Below are 22,439 nucleotides of genomic sequence, written 5' to 3'. Positions count from 1 at the left end.
TACCGAAGTACCAAGGATTTTGTGAAAAGCATACAGTTACAAACTATTTTACACAGGCCTTATGCTTTCCAAAATTAACATTTTATGACAAGAGCATATGTAGAAGTAAGTTTATTTTAAACTCATCAGTATCCATCCACCTGTTCCTGAGTAATTTATTTATGTCGTGGTTGTGGTGGTAACAGGCAGACCCAAACCATTTATACTTCGGTCATGTTATCTAAGAAGCTTTCTCTATTTTTGCAACTCTAGCATGTCAGCCACCAAAAACTGAGGTGGACATTCCAGGAGCTGCTAGAGCCTTGTTTCGATGACATGATGCAATGGATTGGTCTTGGTAGAGTTCTTTAAATTTCAGGGATTTTGACTGCTTGTATCCTGCTTGAGGTTTTTGACTACTGGTGGGACTTAAATTGACAATTCATGTGCACTTAGCATTTTACTTTTGTTGCTAACATGAGAGCTGGTCAGCTTTATTGGAGCCAATGTCCCGAAGCACAGGTCAGTGTCAAGATTCTTAATATGATCCTGTGTTACCTGAACTCCTCCAGTATGAGCTATTGCTTCCCATGTCACCTGTAAGGTGTAATCCTCCATTCTGTGGGACAGAACCGATCTCAAATTTGAGGCAACCATCTATGTCTCAACTGTACCTTATTCAGCAGCAAAGTGCCTCTGTGAACATCATCTGCACATGTGCAATGGTGCGTCATTGCTGCAACATGAGACACACTCCAAACCCACAGTTTGGTTGTGTGCATAACTATAGTATAACAAACAAAACAAGGATACACATGGTGTTGAGAGCCCACTTTAAAAGACTGACCACATTTACACAGGAATTCTGGCAGTATGTTCATCGTACTGCCCCCCTAAAGTCATTCTTCACTGCTGATTTTCAATACAACTGTTTTACTGCATTTGCTTTGCAATTGTAATTCTAACTGCAAGTCCTCAGCCTTTGGTCATAATGAGAAAAAAAGCTATTTTCCTGTATAACACGGATTTTTCCACCACATGATATTAGCAAACTTACACTCCATGGGACAGCTAGGCCTATCTGGTAGCTGATGCAGCTCAGCACTGAGTGATGACCAGATGAAAGCCCAGTTATTTTTTCCATCCACAACATTAACTTCAAGATTTATGAAACAGCTACATGATAAGTCATTCTTTTCAAGCGTTGTGTAACACCAGGAACTCAAAACCTTCTTTTTTCCAGTATAAAAAACAAAGTGACTACTTCAAAAATCTCATCAACATGCAAATTTCTCCTTAACAAATGTAATATTTGTTCAATGTTTGACACTGATGAGCCACAGATCCAAGCAGCAATCACACTGGACATCACAAAGACAACCGCTGACTGGAGTTATCTAGATTAGAGAACATGTAAGCAGTATTAAAGCCAAACCTAATACTTGTAGAGGAAAAGGAGGCTATTTTTAACAACTCTGTCTGTTACAGCACTGGACTGAGACAGTTGTCTGCAGTCTAAATATAACATTTTTCCATCACAAGCACAACCTCACAGGTTGTTGTGAAATTCACAACTGATTTACGTGGACAGCACAAGCACAAGGTTTTAATCTTTATATGGTTTAGCTCTGTTGACTTGATAAAACATCACTCTCAGTATATCACCATTGCTACATGTAAAAAAACAAAACAAAACACAGTCAGACAATTTACAGTATTGTGCAAAAGTCTTGAGTCTCATAACATTATATATTTTTCTAGAAAAATGGGAAATGGTTGTAGCTAATTATTGAAGCGTGTGTTAACATAACTGTAGAGTTGGCCGACCTTTATTCTTCAGCACAGCCTGAACCCTCTTAGAAGAGCTTTCTTGTAATTTCTTCTGTGATACCTCCCTCCTTACTTCCAGCGAACACAGTGATGATGATTTGAATCATAATTTTCAAATTTGGATTTATTATTCAATCAGACTGGCTTCTTGATAGCACTGAGACTGATTCTGATGAGGCTTCACTCATGAGCCATATGCATCACTGTGCCAAGTCTTTGCTGGATTTTTCCCCCCCTATTTATTAAGGACGTGAGGTTCAGATAACGTCCATCTGCTATAGATGAGACAGAACAACTTGTCGAGTTTCTTCAGATATTTTAAGGACACACTGCACACCATGCCAAAATACACCAAATCTTTGGCTAATAGCTCTTTAATGATCATCTGGCTGGTGCAAAAATACAGGTTCCTGGTAATAAAGTAAATAAAGATTTAGAATAATTTAAAATTGGTTCTGTAGACACAACAGTGGTAGATCCCTTGAGTTGGGTGCCTTTTTATGCTTGATCAGTGTTAAATGGCTTAACAAATAAAAGAAACACTTCTCTGAAAATGGACAGGTGCAAGGACTAGATTGAAAATAAGTGAAAAAGCAGCTGATTAGCCAAGAAGAACATTGAAAGACCTCCTAAAAGTATGGAAAACTACTGCTCAAGATCACTACGAGAAAGGTCTGACTCCTTGCAAACAAAGCATAAAGAAAGGAGGGGTGAGTCAAGACTTTTGCACAGTATTGTGTGTTTGAAATGACACATTTATTACAGCAGCAGCAGCAGAATATATTAGTTTTGCACCTAGGCTCCAAGACCATCACTCCCTGCAAATATAATATACAAAAATTGGGGAGTGAAGCGTAAATATAACCCCCCAAAGGCTTTCAGAGTGTATATTGATATATGATGTGAGGAGAGAGTGGGATTTGATATGTGCATGATGCAGTGCAGCTGCAGTAACCAGCACATATCAAACCAGTAACCTAAAATGGCTCACAGACGTTATTCATTTTAACCAGGCACAGAAATATTTTGTCTTACATAAAACACTTACGTAACATATAACACTGATCACTGGTCTCTCCCACTGCAGGGAGTCTGCACTCACCAGCCTGCTCCTCAGGAGTCACACAACTGTTGCGGTCAGTGGCCAGGGTCCAGGGTGGAGAGCAGATGCAGTAATAGGAGCCCGGGGTGTCCACGCAGCGGCCATTTTTGCAGTTTTCTGGGTTCTCACACTCATTCACATCTGTGCAAAAAACCCAAAACAAACGGTGTTCAGGATTATTCCTATAGTATCCTGATAAATGCAGTTTAAGCTGGGCGAAGATACTAACCTGCTACTGTTACCATTACGCACTTTTTCCTGTTGGAGTCTGGGACCCAGGGTTGATTGCAGTAGCAGTAGAAGGACCCTTCAGTGTTGATGCACCGGCCATTAGTACACATAGACTCATCATGACATTCGTTCACATCTGGGGAAGAACAAGAAAAGAATCCATCAAACATCTTTTAGAAAGAACCTAAAAATCTCTGTTATGGATTTTCAAAATGAACCTTTAATACATATTTTTATGTGAGGGATTTACCAATGCACTCAAGGAGGTTGCTATCATAGTAGAAGCCCTGTTGACAGTAGCACTCGTAGCCTGGAAGCGTGTTCTCACAGCGACCTTTCTTACAGATTTCTTCGGCAAACAAGGAACACTCGTCAATATCTGTGGACAAGGAGAGAAAGATTGCTTCCTGAGCGGCAGATTCACAGCTGATTCTCAGAGGGATTAACTGACAACTGTGACTAACAGCAAACATTAGAAACTGTCAGCTTCTTTGGACATGGATGAAACAAAGGCTCTGCAGCTGATTAAAGTGGTACTCAGATTGTTTTAACATCACAGAATGGATTAAGCACTCTGTAATTCTGGTGTGCAGTATGTGATCTTGGCTCTGACTTTACACAATACCTACCCTGGTAGGCTGGGAGGTTGTACTGGAGACGCTCTTCATAGTAGAGACCCTGCCCATTTGGACAAAGGTCGTGGAACTCGGCTGGGTTGGAGAAGTAAAAGTTGAATTCACAGTACATGATGCAATGTCCACTATTTACTGAACACAAGTATAAGTTGACTTGCTTTTTGTGTACATGGTAAGGTTCACATTTACCTGAATGGGAGACAGGACAGGGATAGATCTCACAGTGATCTCCCCATCCGACTCCGATGGAGCAGCAGCACTCCTGCTTGGTGACATTGGTGGCCAGGACGCTATCGCAGAAAACGGTGTCATCGAGGTTCAGGTAGCACTCTTTCTTCTCATCCATCACAACTCGAACAGCTGTTGTGGGGGCATGAGGAGGGTTTAGTGTGGATTTCCAGAGACTTCACTGGGCTACAAACGGCCTTGGGTTTAACTCAGTTCAATTTTATTTATATAGCACCAAATCACCACAAATCACATCAAGATAGACCCTACTATAATGCAAAGCCCAGATACCCTTTCTTTTTGACCTTAACAGCTCATACAGATACAGAATATGATGATTTATGTCTTCTGAGGAAATCAGAGCAGACTTACGCTCACAGTAGTGTCTATCCTCTGAGAGGATGTAACCGTGATTGCAGACACACTCGTACGAGCCCGGTTTGTTCCCACAAAAGCCGTAGGGCTGGCAGAGACTTCTGTCCAAGGCACATTCATCAATGTCTGAAAGAGAAATCAGACGGGCTGCTCTAAATATGGGAATTTATACAACACCTGAGTTGTGAGTAAGAAGAAAGTGTGCTGTTTGTGCATTTTCAAACATTTACCACAGCTTCATAAAATGATTCACGAAAATGACGACCTTTCAGAATTTTAATTAAAAGGCAAAACGTGGTGTTCAATCCAATTCACAACATTATCATTTATTACACACAATCCTGTTTTCTGGTTAAAACATGACGTGACTGACTGACCTTGGCATTCCCTGCCTCCGACCAGTTTGTACCCCTGCTGGCACTCACAGTGGTATGTACCCATCTTGTTGATACAGCGGCCCCCATGACAGCTTGATGGATTTTTACACTCGTTGATATCTGACGGGAAGGAAACAAAAACAGCGCCAGAATGTGAAGCATGTGAAGCATGTGATGGGAAGCTGAAGCTCTGCTCTTTCTTCGAACTGGTCAAGGCTTCACTGAACTTTTTTTATGTGCTCTTAATAAAAGCAGGTGGTTAAAAGATTGCATTTCACTGTCAGCACTATCTGAGTGTATGGTTTCATGCCTTCACAGTGGCTGCCCTCTTGTGTGCGCTGGTATCCTGGGTAGCAATGGCATTTGAAGGAGCCGTCAGTATTGATGCAGCGGCCGTTCGCGCACAGCCGAATGTCCGCACACTCATCGATGTCTGCGTGGGAGAAATCATTTCAGTGAACCCAGCTGGTGCAAACACACCTTCTTTTATTGACAACTCCTCATTAAAATGCGCTTGTGGGAATGAGGTTGCTCAGTTTTAAGACAGGCTTGTTCCAAGTGACAAAAGCATTACTTACCAGTGCAACCTTTGCTGTCTACAGATGGGAGGAAGCCCTCGTTGCACAGGCAGCGGTAGGTACCAGCCAGGTTCTCACAGTGACCGTTAGGGCAGATGCCAGGCTTCTGACACTCATTAATATCTGGTGAAACGTGGGAGAGATCCAGACAACTTAGTGTGATGCAGTAGCCACAGACCGCTGTTTCTTCTTTGCATTCTTGCTGAGTTTACCTGCATATTATCTTGATGTTTGGGTTTGACAAGACTTGATAACCGTTCCTGTCACTCTACTACAAATTCCTACTGGAAGTATTTGCCATTTATTTTTGGGGATTTGACATGTGATTTATGTTCAAGTTCTATATTTAGTCCTTTGAGTATGATATCATTTCCTAGTGCTTCAGAGCTTTGTTTCCTATGCTGCTAGTTACCTTTCCTGTCCATTCTCTCCTAGCCTCATCTCTGTGTTTTGGCTTTTAGCTCTCCTGTGGGAAGTCAGCCCTGTTTCCATGTCAGGTTTGGATGTTTGAGTCTGTCTCAGTGTTATTTATTTCCTGTTTTATTTTGACAATCTCTTGTCTCCTGTGTTTTGTGTTTAGTTCTACTTCCCTCAGCTCGTCCTCAGTGATTAGTCCCACCTGTTTCCTCACCCCTCATTATGTCGTGTGTATTTATTCTTTGTTGTGTATTCCCTCATGGTAGTGTGTTCCTTTGCCCTGTATCTCCTGTGTTTTACTTCAAGAATCAAGTTCTTGCCCAGTAGCTGTTTTTGGATTTGTTTTCCTGTGGACTTCCAGCAATAAAGCTGTGCTTTTGAGCTCATTCCTGGTTTCCAGAGACTGCATTTGGGTCCTAATCCTGTCTGCCTCACTGCCGAATCCTGTTGTGTGACTTCTTGTCTTATTTTGTGAATCTCATGTGCCTTGTTCTTAGTTCTACTTCCTGTGTCTTTGATTAGTTTCCCAGGTGCTGTCACTTCCCCTAATTGCCTTCTGTGTGTTGTTGTGTATTTACTGCCTCAGTCCACTTTTGAACCCAGTCATGTCATACTGTTTCCATCCAATCATTTTGTTCTTGAGCATAACTCAGCTGTCATAAGACAGGTCACCAGAGAGAGGGACATTCACGCTTAAATTCACAGCCAATTTCGAGTTATCATTTAATCTAAGTGCATGTGCTTGGACTGTAGGAGGACCGACGCAGACACAGGGAGGAAACTAAAGCCAAATAAATGTCTTGCTTTTTGGTTTTAAACTCTGCTCTTGCATCCTGCATTTAGGTCCTTACTGTGCACACTCCAAACCTTGACCTTGATTTATTCCATAAATTACAAGGCGGCAAATGAATGTCACGCTTTTTTTTTTGTGTCTCAATCTCAGCAGGTTTTGGTTTTCTTAAAGTTTTAGTGTGATGATAAAAGGCCACTAGTGATCAGTTTTGCTGTATGGCAGAGCTGCACTTACCATAGCAGATGCCAGCACGGGCTTCATGACCAGGCAAGCAGGGGACACACTCGTAGGAGCCTGGCGTGTTCTCACATTGTTCATTGGGGCAAGTGTCGGGATTCAAACACTCATTTATGTCTGAAAAAGATGTGGAGAAGCTTACACACCGTCTAGCTGTGCACATATTAACAAGCAGAGCACGGATGAATGCATATTGTAGCAACACACATAGTAGGTGCTGTGTCAGTGGGAGGCCTGTGCTCTAGTATGCACAGTGTCACAATAACCTGTATTTTTGTACCTTCACAGGCTGGACTACGGTGTGACTTGCTCCTAAAACCGCTGTGACATTCACATTTATAAGAGCCTGGTAGGTTCACACAACGACCCCCGATACCACAGATGTCCTGGCTAAAGCACTCATCCACATCTGCAACACAGAAAGGTCAGAGTCAGTGCAGGGATATAGAAAAAAATCATTTTAACATTGAAAAGGCTCAGCTTAACTTACCTACACACTTAAGTCTACCATGCTGCACCATGTGTTTGTAGCCTGGGCGACAGAAGCATTTGTATGCTCCCTCTGTGTTGACGCAATAGCCTCTGCCATGGCCGCACGGCTCTGACTCACATTCATTATCATCTAGACAACAGGAGTGAGAGAATGAGTCAAGTGAAAGCAGTATTTAATACAGACAGACAGCAAAGGCTCATAGAGCTTAAGGGACAGATGGCTGGAGTTTTTCATGACGAATGAATGTCAGTCCTTTGGCGAGATCAAGTGGCTTTTACTCAGTTAAAAAAATCAGGAGATTAAAAGCATAGTGGCTAAACATATGAGTTTTTCATCATAGAAATTATAAACATACCCGTTTCCTTAAGAAAGCATACATTATTTCTATTTGCACACAATAATAGAATTATTTCAGAAAAAATAAATTACCAGGGTCAATAATATAGCTGAACCTTTTATTGCAATGATAAGCTTTAACTTTTTAATAAAGAAAGTTAAAATTGATTTTAATTGGAGAAAACATTGTGCCAAAAACCAAAGAAATCAGTTTAGACTGAAAGAAAAAGAATTGTTGATGCTCACAAAGCAGGAGATGTATATGTAAAGTTATCAAATGTCAAGAACTGGGTTGAGAAGCATCATCTATAAATTCAAAGAGAGACACACAGTACCGAACAAGTGTGACAGAGGTAGGAAGTGAAAGATTTCAAAGACTCTAAAGAAAACTAGTGAGAGTTTCAAAGACCCAACTTCAAAGACATTTGAATGACTCAGCCAAATCAGAAACCAGAACTGTGGGGAGGAACGGACTATGAGGCATCAGAGTAAAGAAAAACTCCACTTCTGCAGAGGAGACACCTTCAAGCTAGACTGAAGTATGCTAAGGACAACCTGGAGAAAGATTATCCATACTGGAAACACCGTCCGGTCAGTGTAACATAGTGGTGGGAGTATTATGATGTGGGTATGCTTTAGTGTGTCTGGAACTGGGAATCTTGTTGAGGTGGAAAGAATCATGAAATAAGAAATTTTTAAAGACAACCTCGAGCTGTGTCTTTGCTTTGGTGGTCCAACAAAACAACAACATATGTGACCCCTTAACTACCTCCTCCCTCCAGAAGACCAAAGTGAACATTGCCTACTGGCCTGTCAAAGCCCTGACTTGAATCCCATTGAGAATCTGTGGGGTGAACTAAAGGAGACCATCAAATCTGGAGGATCAAATCTAAAGATTTGCTAAAGAAGAATGGGCTTAGAGCGCCAAGGAGACGCACGTGAGACTTGCTGAAAAGTACGGAAAATGACTGCACCCAGCAAAAAGATACATGACAGACTATTAGCATCATGGGAGCTAATAGTTACAGGTGTAAAAGTAGCTGTTCAGTGTGAATAGGCCTGCACCATGAAATTTGAGTTCAAATACAATTCAATACAGCTGCTATTTCTGCTATAACAGGAAATAGATAACATGTAAAATATTCCTGTTATGTGTCTATTTTTACACCTGAAACAGCTCAAGGCACAGCACCTCAGGAAAACACATGCAATCAGTGAAATACGCCTCAAATAGCAGAAATGTTTCCAGGGCACAAATAAGTTCTTACTTTGGTTTGGGATGTGTCATTTTGCCATTCAGTGTTTTATGACTTTGAACACATTTGAAAATGAAGTTGGTTCCATTTTAGCTGAAATTCTAACACTGCTGTTGACTTTAATAATGTCAAAAGTCACAAAACATTAATGACAAGCAGACTTTAACACATCTTTGTGTCACCTGGAAACCTTTGTCATCTGGTTTGGAGAGTATTTCTGTATTTAGTCGTATGTTGTTATACTGATGAAGATGCTCAGTGTATTTTGTGTTTAATCTATTTGCAGGTATTTTGTAAGTTGCAATGTGTTGAGCTCTTGCAGCCACTGTAATGTTTCTCAAAAAGAGATTTTTGTTGTCGTTGTTGTTTTTTTACATAATATTTTACATAATAGTTTTTATTCTCTAAAAGCTGTGCCTTTCCATTCCTATATGAGAAATATTGCTTGAAAAAAAACCAAAGTTCACACACTCATATGTAAGAAACTACTCTCTGCTGGCACCTCCTGTCTCTACCATTGTCTCTTACCCTCACAGATGTTCCTCTGCGGGTTGAAATGGTAGCCAGGATGGCAGTGACAGATGTGCCCGGTCAGGCTGTTCTCACATTCTCCATGACCACAAATGTTTCTGCTCAGCCTGCATTCATCTGTCGGTGCTTCAAGGAGGAAACAAAGAACGACGTCATATATATATATACATGCATATATATGGATACATAGATGCAGAAAGCTGAAAATGTCCATGCCATGCCTACATTTTTCTGTCACTGGCTTTGTTTGCATTCTAGCAGACACTGAAATGCGTCAGACTTTTTCCAAATTAAAGCCAGTGACAAAGCTGAATAGAAAAAGACCGACTGAAGCTGCCATGAAAGAGAAATTACACTCAAGGAAGACTCTAAAAAAAGTCATACATCTGCATAGAAGACAGACCAGATGAAAGCAGCAGAAACACAAAAGCTGAGCCCTGTGAGTGCTTTGGATTCCTGCTATCATTCGGCACATTTTTTTTCATTTTCATTTTATGGAAATGGAGTGTGTATCAGCTAACCTGCTCTTAAATACCAGCACACTTCACCTCCATAGAACCGAGAGACTGTAAACATGGCCTTGAGGCTGGTTCATGCTTCATGGTTGAATGCATGTGACATGCACGGTGCCCCAAAGCATCAGGTAATCACTAAAGCAAAGCATGCGTCAGATCAGATTTGGCTTACTTGACTTATCCCCCCCCCCCTTTTTTTGTTTACGTATGAGACTGTGGATTGTTTTAGCCTTTAAAGTGGAGTGCTAAAACAATGCACAATAAAAAAAATTATTAAAAAAAATGGAGTGCATCACATGACAAATGCTGTTCACCACACGGAGAAAGTCAACATGTCATTTGTGAGAAACAAGCGCTCATCAGGGGATCTTCTCTTACTGGGGAATGTGGAGAGCTGGATTTTTCTACCCTTGTGGTGCATGAAACATGAGCCAGCATTTATATTCAGAACCCTTTAAGAGATTAATAGAAAGAGATTTTTTTAAGCTGGTTTGATGGCTTGTGTTTGAGACTCACGGAAGACTTTTGTTTGTGTTTCAAAGGGGTCATTGCCGGGGGTCATTCGGATGATTGTCGGCGGGGTGGGTTTAATAACTGTGGAGAAATGAAGTGGGCAGACTTCAGGAGGATGTATGACATGTTCAAGTCCTGATGTTTGATCATTCTTCACAGCATTCAGTCTACAATGTCTACAGATGTTCCCTGCAGTGTGCATTTAGAGAATAAATTTATTTATTTTTCATATGTATGACTCATGCAGGCAACCCTCGAGGTGCGCTTACCAGGCACACGAGGACGGGTGGTGCTGGTGGGGACCTGGTGCGCAGTGGTCGTTGTCTCTGCATGAATCTGATTGGAAGAGACGATCTGATTTTTAAACGGCAACAGTGATTGCTTTTTATTACTGTATTAAAATGTAGAAATTATATCTTACCCTCTTGGTGTGCTCTGAAAGAAATGGCAATAAAGGGAAATTTAAGCTCTCAATTCACATGATTAATATAAAGATTTTTCTAAAAATTGCAAAGAGATTCTTTGTGCACTTACCTTGGTTTTCATGGTCGCTGGGGACGGTGATTTGCACCGTCTCTCTTATGTTTTGCAAAAAGTAGCCTTTCCCAGCAGGGCAGAGTTTTTTGAAGGCCACTGAATGCCGTCGGGAGGAAAAAAGAGGAGAGGACTTAAATGTTGCTTTAATTCTCACACCCTGTAAAATAGGTTCAGCATACTAATAGTAAGTTTAGAGAATCACTCCGTTGATATGTTTAAGTACAACCAAAAAACTGCATTTTGGACTCCAACCCTGCAAAGAGAAATAGTTTAAAAAGCATAATGAAATCCCAAAATACAGGTTTTGTAACTTTAAGAGAGAAAGAAACTACACTGCTTAAAAATAATTGATCTGGTCAGTTGAGTAACAGAGGGGGTGAATGGTGGTAATGAAATTAATACCAGGTGCACTCAAAGGGCAACAATGAGACAACCCCCAAAACGCTGACATTTTCCCCATCAGCAGGACCGGTATCAAGTGCTTAGTGGAAGGAGGGACAGGATGAGTACTGCTAGGGTCACAAAATGACCTCCAGCAGATCACTGGTGTGAATGTCTCTGACCAAACAATCAGAAACAGAGACTTCATGAGGGTGGCCTTATGGCCTGATGTGCTTTATTGGGCCTTGTGCTCCCTGCCTGGCATGGTGAAGTCCTATTGACACAAAGGGACACACACAAATCTACAGGCCTGACTGCCATTAGGCATCAGGATGACATCCTTGGACCTATTTTCAGACCCAATACTCCTCATGTGGAGTATGCAGGCAGTTCCTGGAGGATGGATCAGACACCAATCACAAAGCCCCAACGGTCGCCTCACCTAAATCCAATAAAACAACTCTATTTCAGTTTATCTGGCACCAACAGGTTGTACTGTCCAAGAGCTCAGTGATGACCTGATCCAGATCTAGCAGAGATTCCACCAGGACACCGTCTGTCCTCCCATTAGGAGCGTGCCCAGATGTTGTCAGGCATGCCAGCACATGGGGGCCATACAAACTACCATTCTGAGCTGCTGCAGTGAAATCTCAGCAGAGCCTACTGGACCAGCCTACTGCATAATTTTCAACCTTTTTTCAGGGATCTTTGAATTCAGCCTTTTGCAGGTCAATCATTTTTATTTCATCATCAAATGATGTGGCATCCTTTCATTCCTAACACATTGCCCTGTCCATATCAGTATAGATATCCAGCATGGGTGTATTTCCCCACTGAGCTCTTATATGTTTTCATAGTTTGACTTTAATTTGTTTTGAGCAGTGTATGAATGTTTATCTTTTTAAATTAAATTATGAAAAGAAAATTAAGTATATTCTACTTAGTTCACTTAATGGCCTAACAGTTCAAAATATCCTGCTTTTTTTTCTTATTCTATTCATCCCATCAGACTGAGGAGAGCAGAAACTGTTTACATCTGAGAAGCTGTAACGATTTATTTTGTGCAACTATTTTAACTAATTATCAAACACAGCAGCAAACTGTATCTTCAAGCATGGGCAACAAAATGGAAAGCTCGAACGCTTTCTTTTGTTATTATTATTTCTATTTCAAACTATCATGTCATCAAGAATGAAGAGCTGAGCTGCATAATGACCTGGAAAAATCTCTACAATATATCTAGCTAAATGAAAATAATGATTATTTATTTAAAGAGGAATTCTCTGTTGATCATAAATAAGTAACTTTGTTTCTAGAATATGCTGGTGTGCAGTGAGCGGACTGATGTCCCCGTGACAAAAACGAACACGACGCTCGACGTGGCAGGAAGTAAAACTCGTAAACTGACTCACCTGTGCCCTCCTCGGGACATCTTTCACAGTTTCGGCCCCAGGCTTTGCCCACTGTGCAGCAGCATACCACCTGGGTGTGGGGGGTCGGCAGTGGGTAATTGCAGCTCCTGTCGTTGGATGCTATCCGGAAGCACTGACCCAGAGGTGGATACTCTAACACAGGAGAAAAGTGTTGTGGCAATCTATCCCGACAATACATTACAAGTTGGGAACGATTGTTTCATGTCTTGTGCTTTGTGGCTGTGCAATAAAAAGCCAGAGAGGGTTTTTATTCACCAACACATCGATTTCTCTCCAAGACAAAGCCAGATTTGCAGGAACACTTGAAGCTGCCCAGTGTGTTCAAACAGTCTCCGTTCTGACAGACGCCCTGCATGGAGCACTCGTTGATATCTTCAGGGTCAGCAGGTCAGGTGGAAGAAAAGATACGATTAAAATTAAAATGGCAGAAACAACTCCTAAACTTGGCTTTAAACTGTTCTTTTCCTTGTTATAAGCTACTCCTGGATACTGTAAAAAAGTATTTGGCCCCTTCCTGAGTTTTAAATTTGTTTTTGCACATTTACGTAAATCTTTCAGCTCACTGAACAAATTTTAATATTAAACAAGGACAACCTGAGTAAACCCAAAATGTAGTTTTTAAATTATGTTACCTACTTGGATCTCTGTGAAAAAGTAATTGACCCCTAAAGAACAGCAATAACTGCAGTCAGGTGTTTGTGATGACTGGCAATGAGTCTTTCACGGGCCACACTGAGGGCCCTAACGGCCAGGTTGAAGTCATGCCAAAGCATATCAATCGAACTTTGATTAGGCGGGTCCAAAACCTTTACGGTGGACTTGCTAGTTTGTTTCGGATCGTTGTTCTCCTGCTAACCCGAGTGCGTTTGTGCTTCAAGACACAAACTGAGGGTCAGACGTTCTCATTCAGGGTTTTCTGGTTGAAAGCAGAATTCATGGTTCCCTCACACTGCCACCTCAGACTGTTTGATGTTCTTTTCATGAAATGTTGTGTTTGTTTTTTAATCAGACTTCACCTCTTACAACTATAACATGTTTTATGCAAATTGGACAACAAGAAGAAACTCCAGAATTTTGTTCTCTTCATATTAGACAATCTACTGATGATTTTTTGTGATATGACTTGTCGTATTTGTTCAAACCAACGTGAAAGTTGAATGAAAATACCATTTTCATTTTTGTGACTAATAGTTGCTTTATGAAAAGTTTTATTTTGCATTATAATGAAATGCGACTAAATATAACTCAGAAAGAGTCGTCTTTTACAATGTGAAGAGTTTACAAGACAGATTGAAGTTTTTTGGGGTTTTTTTTTTTTTCAATATATATTTTAACTATCCAGTACTCAGACATTCATACATTATGTCTCTGTCCCAGATTACAGATTCAGACTCATTTTGACGCTAAGAAAGATCAGGGACAATTTCAGGCTTTTATCTTTAATTGTTTTTGAAATATTCATGTTCAAATATTGGCTCAGATTTTAATGTGTGAAAAAATGGTTTGAGAGTGGGTCAATGGAACACTTTGCAAATTAAAAAAGAGAGCAAAATTACCCTGAAAAACATTTAATATATAAAGGAAAAAATTCACTGACCTTATTACATCAAACTGTGGGCCATAAAATGTTTACGCAAATTGGAGATGACGCTCAAGCAATGAATGTTCTAAATAAATGGCTGGTTTGACATGGAGTGACCCAAATTTGAGACGGGCCTTTGTGCTCTTTGTGGTCAGCAATGGTTTTCTCCTTGGACTCTCACACGGCTGCCTTTTTTGTCCAGTCTCTTTCTTATTGTTGAAACATGATCTCTGACCTTGACAGATGGAAAGTGATGCCTGAAGATCCTCCTGGATGAGTCGTCGCTGCGCTCTTGGAGTAATTTTGGTCAGCTGGCCACTGCTGGGAAGCTTCACTACTGCACCAAGATTTCTCCATTTGTGGATAATGGCTCTCACCGTGGTTCACTAGAGTCCAAAAGCCTTAGAAATGGCTTGGTAATCATTACTGAGGGGAATTACTTTTTCACAAAGGGTTTGGCTAACTTAACTAAGGTCATATTTTAAAAACTGCATTTTCTATTTACTCAGGTTATCTTTGTCGAATATTAACACTTATTGTTTAAAGTAAGAATTCAGGAAGGGGGAAAATACTTTTCATGGCTCTAGTTTACCTTTACAGTGAGTGCTGTTGAATCTTTTATAGCCTTGGGGACAGGTAGAGCCATAGTCTTCCACAATGTTCTGTTTGACTGATGCATCTGAGGAAAGACACAGCAGAGCACACAGGTAAAGGTATATGAAAAGCAGAGAGTTTCACATCAAATTATACAAAATGTTTAGGCACCCACCAGGTAAATGCACCGCAGTTGCAATTTTGTATACTTCAAATACTACAACAGCTCTTTACAACTAATCAAGCAGCTGTGAAACTCCCGCATCACCTGTACCTCAGGTATTCTCGTCTAAATCTCATCAGTAAATCTTATATAAGGCTTTAGTGTCTCCCTACTCTTGCTACAGATCTGCAAACTGTTTTGCAACCCAGCTCCACCCCTGCCTCTCCTTTCATGCTGTGTCTGACAATCAATACTGTATCCTTTGTAATGCCTGTTCTGTTCTGCCCAGTGATCTGGCTGCTGTTCTACACACCCCCAGCTTTCCACACAAGCAGGTAGAACAGGAGGAAGTTCCTACACTAAAGCCACAACACTACCTATAGTTTACTGCAGGTGGAAATGAGAGCCTTCTTTTGAATGTAGTGGTCCCGGTTATCTGTTCTTGCAACACGTTTTCACTTCTCTCTTAAACTCTTTGCTGCACAAAACCGCTTCCATGACTTTTCGAACAACTGTCACACAATCAAAGCCTTCAAGCAAAGCGTGAGAAAAGTGAGAATAGTTTTGTAATTATTGTAGAGGTGTGTGGGAGTTTAATTCTTGATAGGAAAAAACACAGAAGTCCTAGTTTTAAATGTCAGTAATTGGGGAAAGCACCTTTTTACTGTGAGCTAAGTGACAGGGCTGTCTCCCAGTGTCTGTGGAGGCTCTCTGCAGGTCTCCCACAGTCCAAAGACACGGCAGTCCAGAAACATGAGTTTGGACTGTGGAAGTGGTGTTTCTAAATCACCCATACGTGTGAATGAGTGCATGAATGAGTGTCTGTCTTTTTGTGTTAACCCCTTTTGACAGACCACCTATCTGGAGGGTACCACACCTCTCACCCAATGACAGCTGGGATAGACACCAGACTGAAGGGGATAAGCAGAAGACAATGGATTACAATGGAAGATGGTTAAAAACTATTGCCTGCAATTCAGTTCAATTCAGTTTTATTTATATAGTGATAAATCACAACAACAGTTGCATCAAGGAGTTTTATGTTGTAAGGTAAGGAGCCTACAATAATACAGACAAAAACCCAAACTTGAGCAACTGTCATCAAGAGGAAGCACTTGGTGACAGTGGAAAGGGAAAACTCCCTTTTAACAGGAAGAAACCATCTGCTGCGATTGGTTCAGGTTGAAGGGACAGGACAAAAGACATGGAACAAAAAAAAAGTTTTCATCTGCACAAAACTGCACATTTATGTCTCAGTAATTGCTACTTCTCATTTTTTATGTATTTGTCTAATTCTGTGGTTATACAGATCAATGTTCCTTTAATACTTTTTAGTTTAAGTTCCATTTTTAGGTCTGGACAAGCCTTCCCTTTCTTTTTGTTTTCTTTTCTAATCATAGTTGTTTGAAGTCTTGGGGTGGTAGCTTGCAAGAGAACTGCCTTAAATTTTCTTTCATGAGACCTGAAATAATAAACCACAGTATTCTCCTCCTCCTTCTTACTGTTCAACTTTCCATCAGGGAGTAAAAACATGCAAAGCAGTTTTATGACAGAGCCGTGGAAACACTGCACATTGTGAAATCACAATGGAAACAGAGGCAACACCGCAGCTTACCTTTATCATCCCATTGAAAAACAAAATAAAAGATTAAAAATAGAACCAGGTGTAACAAAACAGATAGCACTTTTTGCAAAAACAGCTTTTAAAAGACTAACCAGGATCAGGTTTTGTCAAAGGCCATATTGTCTGAAGCCAGAACGGAGAGAGGGAATAATAGCGGAGTGGAAAAAGCACGAGTAGCCAAGATTTTCATGAAATTTGATCTTCTGCAGCGTGATGACAGCGCTGAACTGGGCAGGCCCATAGGAACATGCTTAACTAGAGGGTTATTTTCCACATTCTCTTTTTCTGTCTCACTGTCTGTGTGTAATTCTCATAATTTCTTCCGTTTCCCCCACCTTACCGCTAACTTTCATGTAGACGTTCAGACACTCGTTTTTTTAATAGAGGTACAAAGTGATTGTTTTAATCCAGGGCCATAATTTCAGAAGGTGGAAGGTATAAATTGGTGGGAATGCTTCACATTTTTGGCTCAATAAACAGTAATTTTATTCCCGGGAACACACAAGATGTTGATAAAAAAAAAAAAAATTTAATACTGTAGATAAAGATGAAAGATATAAACCCTAGATGTGTGACATTTACAAAGCTGGTAAAAAAGGACATTTCTTGAGGTACTCACTTGGTAATTTGGGGCACTGGTAACATTTGTTTTGTCCCCATGAATTCCCCACACTCCCACAGCAATCCTCCTGATTGGTCAGAACAGGAAGCGGGGTGCTGTTGCACTAAAAGACCAATATTAAGAAACATTAACAATGGAAAAACAAGGAACGCACCTATATTTCAAGAAGAAAACTTACTACAACTGAACTCACGGCTTGTTTGGGCGTGGTCTCTTGAAAGCAGCGCCCCTTTGGTTTGCGCCTCAGCGGGACCTGGCGTGTCCCCGTCTTATGAGGAAGTTTGATATCCGTTGAGTCGAGTGAGTGAATGACTACGGAGGTGTCTGGCGTGTGGTGAACACGTACATTAAACTGCACTGGAAGAGAAAAACCAGATATGAAAGGAAAGGGAAGAAGAGATATTACAGTGTGAGAAGTGCTGAGGCAGACGATAGGTACCTTCTGAGGAGTGATGCCCCGGCTGTGATAAGGGGACGTTGAAGATTGACATTGACGACGTGTGTGTAAACTGGCTGCGGCTTATGCTTGACTCCACAAATTTCTGGCCGTCTGGCTTTAAAGCTACAGGGTACACAGGCTGCTCGTTGCCTCGCGCTGCCTGGGCTTGCTGAAGAGGAAACTGGCAGAGTCGACCGGTGAAGCCGGGAGGGCACAGGCAGTGCTTCCTCGAGCTGCATACTCCTCCATTCAAACACGTCAAGGGACACACAACTGCAGAGAGGAAAAGGCAACAGGCGCAGTCTTAGAAATATAAGTTGATAAAGCATGTATTCATTTATTCACTGAAATACAAGTATTTCATACTTTGAAATCCATCAATATGTATTCATGAGTCTTGTCAGACTGAAAGTGCTGATTTAGGATCCTCTGAGTCAGAGGCGGACTTTTATATGATCTTTCATAGAGTGATGTGAACAACCTGATGATTCAGTAATGTACAGCATAAGTATGGAAGACAGACCAACTGGTTTGCAGCATAAGCAGGGCAGCGTAAAATCTTCGCTTTGAACCGTGCCACTATAAAAAAAAGAATGAGTCCCTGCAGCCAGTCGGCCTGAGCAAGAAAGCAGGTAAAGTCATTGATCTGTATAACGGCTTCACTGCGGCATATGGGAAAGATCTTGAAGTTCGTGGGAAAGCGGCTGGCCTTAAAGGCATATACAGTACTCGCTGCAGGTTTATTAGCTTCCCCGCTGTGTTTATTTAAGTGCAAAGTTGTTGAAATTCCCACAATAAGAACAATCGCAGGAAAGAGATAAGAGAGAGAGAGAGCAGGACTGTAAGAAAACAGCAAGCAGTGATGAATCCACAGAGAAAGATAAAACCCAAACAAGCTAGTGAAGAGGGAGTGAAAGCTTAGTCATGAAGGCCATCTCATTATTGTGCTTCTATCCATGTTAGGTCTTTGTAACATCCCAAATGTTTGTGATACCTGAGCATCAGTAAGACTTCCAAACACATGCACTGCAATTATGAATTAACATCATAAGCCACACGTATACTTAAGAGCAAATCAAGACAGTTATTATTAAATGTGCTGCAATTACATCACACAGCAAAAAATACTCACTGGCCACTTCATTAGGCACAGCAGTTCGACTGCTCATTAATGCAACTTGTTTAATCTTATCAGTCAATCACATGGAACCAAATCAATACATTTTGTTCAAACTGTGCATCAAACTAGGAAAAGAAAGATCGTTTGAAACTGCCACGGTTGTTGGTGCCAGACGGGCTGAGTGCTTTAGAAACTGCTGACCTGCTGAAATTTTACTCCACAGCCATCTCTAGTGTTTACAGACAGTGAGCCAAAAAAAGAAAATATCCAGTTTGTGGCAGAAAATGCCTTGTTGATGTAAGAGGTCAAGGGAGAATGACTGCTTCAAGTCGATAGGAAGGCAGCAGTAAGGTTAGCAGCCACTTGTTACAATCAAGGTATGCAGAGGAACATCTCTGAACGCACAAGGTGTCACGAGACACTGAAGCAGATGGGCTGCAACAGCAGAAGACCACAGCAAGTCTCAGCTGAGAACAGAAAACTGGGGCTACAATTCACACAGGCTCATCAAAACGTTTAAATAAAAGATTGGAAAAATGTTGCCTGGTCCGATGAGTCTCAACATGAAAACATGGAACCATCCTGTCCTGTGTCAACAGCGTAGGCAGGATAACGCCCCATGCCACAAAGTTAAAAACATCTCAAACTGGTTTCTTGCAACATGACAATAAGTTCACTGTACTCAGACGGACGTCAGCAGTCATCAGCATCATCTCATGTGATGGAATAGGGGATTCACATCACAGGTGTGCAGCCGCAGCTGTGTGATGATGTCATGGCAATATGATTGACATGAAACAGATGCTTTGGGAAAATGACACATTATAACTAAACACATCCAGAAAAGGTGTATATAGGGTACATAACAATGTGACTGTTAGAACGAAACATCTGAATGATGAAGCTCACACAGTAATCTAGCTATGAATAAAAAAAATAAAGGCGTGTTTCTTCAAGGCAGGGCTTAGAGGTTTGATAAAGTGCACGATTTTTTTCCATAGTGCCGCATAAAGATGTTCATCTTTAAGACAGTCTAAGCTTTCCATCTTGTATTACATAAGAATTTTTTTCAGTAAGAGAAATACTGTGTCTGAGCTTAAAAAAGGAGTCAGTCGGTTAATAAATTCACACATTTTGATAGTAAATCAGGCAGCTGGCAGCAACCTGTGGAAACCCCAAGAGGTTTGTGGTTAAAAAGCAGCTGTGGACACTACTCATCAGGTTAAGCGCTTTAATGATGCTGTGCTTGTGTCTTTAATGTGTCTTTTATGTAAGAGAAAAATACGAGTATTATTAGCTGTCATCAAAGTCTCTGCCAAAAGAATGTGTGTGCTTTCCAAAATGTTGACCAATTCATTTATTTAAAAAAAGCTAGAGGTCTGTTTGAACAACAGAATCCAACTGCATTTAAGGCCCTTTTTTAGGTTATAAACCAACCAATTAGTCAAGAAAACAAACAAAAAAAATTGACTGGATGAAAGCAACTGTTATTTTCTAACAAGCAAGAAAGAAACTAGACTTCAAATGACAGGGTGCTCACTTGTGGTGTTCACACAATGTTTTTGTTTCATTTTTCAGCTCCATTGTTCTCACTTCCTCACACCCTCCCTTCGATTACCAAGATCCAAAACTTTTCTCCTATTAATGCAGCTCCCTTTGTCAGAACGGTTTCCTCTCGGTTATTTTGCTGCCGTGTTTTCCTCCTTTGTCTCTTTTCGTGTCACTTGAAGTTGAATTACAGCCTCTTTGTTAAATGCACTCACTGTTGTCTTCCTCCTCCTCACCACCGCTTCAGACTTCTGCCTAAATATAGAGTCCACCATCTCTTCTGCATGAGTTCTGCTTAATCACTCAAAACTTCAAATCCATTTTTCACCAAAGAAACATTCACTATAGATCTTACCACTCCTGTATCGCTACAACATTGACTTTGAAGAGGAGAGGAGAGGAGAGGAGAGGAGAGGAGAGGAGAGGAGAGGAGAGGAGAGGAGAGGAGGCCTCTCACTGTTGCTGAGCCAGGTTCGCACACGTGGAAGTAATTAGTTGCGGACTGCCGAGGAGTCTGGGCTGTGGGGTAATTAGGGGACTAGATCACTTTAAGCACAGCAGGGACATCCTCACATGGTGAAAGTCTGGCAGAAAAATGAAAGAACTTCAATGAAACACCCAACAAGTGGCATAAAATATTTTCACTCTGAAGCAACATGGACACTTCAGAGGAAGTCTGCCTATAACACTTTGTGACAGAGGACTTTAACCACTAGGACTTGGTGCAGGCAGCAACATGCAGAATCAGGTGGAAAGGCTCAGGCACAGACTGAAGACTACTTAACTCTGACATAAGAGCTCCAGTTTCCAAGGTTCACATTTCATCTCAGAACTGGATTTCGAATGAGAGGAAACTGGGAAAATGAGGGCCTTGAAAATTGAGATTGCAGACACAGAAATAGAGCCAGAGGATTTTTCCCCCCGAATCTTACATTAGATTACACAACCTAAACGCACAGAGGCTGTGGAAACGACAAACTGTAGACAGTCTGGACTTGAGCTGGGAATGTGTCTGAATGAGACCTGATCCAGGCTTAGCTCCTCAAAAAAGAGAAGAGAGAACATTTTTCATACCTGGAGTTGAATTTCTTGGACACCAGACCATAGAGTCCTGTGAATAAAACCTCTTGATGTTTTTAGCCTGACGCTGCGCCATGCTACATGCAACAATGCTGATTACACAAACAATACTCTGTGGATAACACACATCATCTGCTTGGTGCATGATTATATATATCACATCTGTTGTTTCTGTGACCGGTCTATTTTTACACTGAGTTGTGAAACACACTGGTTTATCTATTTTAAACAGAAACACAGTCAAAAACACCAAAAAAGGGTCATTCACAGCACACAGAGATGACAATTCTACGTTGATTTGTTATGACAGATAGTCCAGTTTTTGGAGGGAAAACTCGCTCTGTTGTTTGTGTCTTCTGGCTGTTTAAAGGAACAAACTCCACCCTTGAAAGGTTGTAAAATATACTCCTGACGAAGAGCAAAGTGAGCCTGCAGCTCTAATTAAACTGTAGTTTAAAAAAAAGAAGAGAATTTCATTTTAAAATCAAATCCGGACACACCTAAACAGCAAGAGAGACTATAGATGTAGGAAATATCATCAGCTGTGATATTGCAGATGACCTTATTCCTTCCTTTTTGGGCTTCTTGACAACTATTAAGATGTTCTTCTCTATGTGTTCCATGCTGCTGTGAGCGTTTTGTTGTGTAATGTCATAGAAAAAAACCCCATATATTTATTTACAAAAGGCATTTCATGCTGCTTTAAACAGAAATGTCCGAGTTAACAGAAAAAAAAAACAACCTGCAACATCTGGAAATTTCAAATTAAGCCAAAGTGAAAGAGCAAAAATCTGAAGATCCTCAAGAGGCCATTTCAGACAGGCTTCAAAACTTGGTCAGCCCCTGAGCTCTCATGTTATAGTGTTAAAATGCCTAACTTAACAGCAGAA

General features: G+C 40.9%; 1 protein-coding gene across 2 annotated transcripts in view; it reads right to left on the bottom strand.

Moving 5' to 3' along the window:
- Positions 1-22,439, bottom strand: part of ltbp3 (latent transforming growth factor beta binding protein 3) — a 40,280-nt gene that overhangs the window by 6,739 nt on the left and 11,102 nt on the right. For both annotated transcript variants that reach the window (XM_063486757.1, XM_063486758.1), the window contains exons 2-24: positions 17,802-18,074; positions 17,556-17,719; positions 17,360-17,465; positions 14,952-15,038; positions 13,033-13,149; positions 12,757-12,909; positions 10,961-11,059; positions 10,848-10,861; positions 10,696-10,762; positions 10,430-10,507; positions 9,396-9,524; positions 7,273-7,404; positions 7,063-7,191; positions 6,780-6,899; positions 5,336-5,458; positions 5,068-5,190; positions 4,758-4,877; positions 4,378-4,506; positions 3,967-4,137; positions 3,772-3,852; positions 3,393-3,521; positions 3,141-3,278; positions 2,912-3,052 (exon numbers count right to left, since the gene is read on the bottom strand). In XM_063486757.1, coding sequence (XP_063342827.1) covers positions 2,912-3,052; positions 3,141-3,278; positions 3,393-3,521; positions 3,772-3,852; positions 3,967-4,137; positions 4,378-4,506; positions 4,758-4,877; positions 5,068-5,190; positions 5,336-5,458; positions 6,780-6,899; positions 7,063-7,191; positions 7,273-7,404; positions 9,396-9,524; positions 10,430-10,507; positions 10,696-10,762; positions 10,848-10,861; positions 10,961-11,059; positions 12,757-12,909; positions 13,033-13,149; positions 14,952-15,038; positions 17,360-17,465; positions 17,556-17,719; positions 17,802-18,074 — 2,823 coding nt within the window. The remainder of the gene's footprint in view (positions 1-2,911; positions 3,053-3,140; positions 3,279-3,392; positions 3,522-3,771; positions 3,853-3,966; positions 4,138-4,377; positions 4,507-4,757; positions 4,878-5,067; positions 5,191-5,335; positions 5,459-6,779; positions 6,900-7,062; positions 7,192-7,272; positions 7,405-9,395; positions 9,525-10,429; positions 10,508-10,695; positions 10,763-10,847; positions 10,862-10,960; positions 11,060-12,756; positions 12,910-13,032; positions 13,150-14,951; positions 15,039-17,359; positions 17,466-17,555; positions 17,720-17,801; positions 18,075-22,439) is intronic.

The sequence above is a fragment of the Pelmatolapia mariae genome, linkage group LG10_11 (genome assembly GCF_036321145.2).
Source record: "Pelmatolapia mariae isolate MD_Pm_ZW linkage group LG10_11, Pm_UMD_F_2, whole genome shotgun sequence".
Taxonomy (NCBI): domain Eukaryota; kingdom Metazoa; phylum Chordata; class Actinopteri; order Cichliformes; family Cichlidae; genus Pelmatolapia; species Pelmatolapia mariae.
Note: the sequence above shows the minus strand (reverse complement) of the source record. Positions and strands in the feature narration are given on the sequence as shown.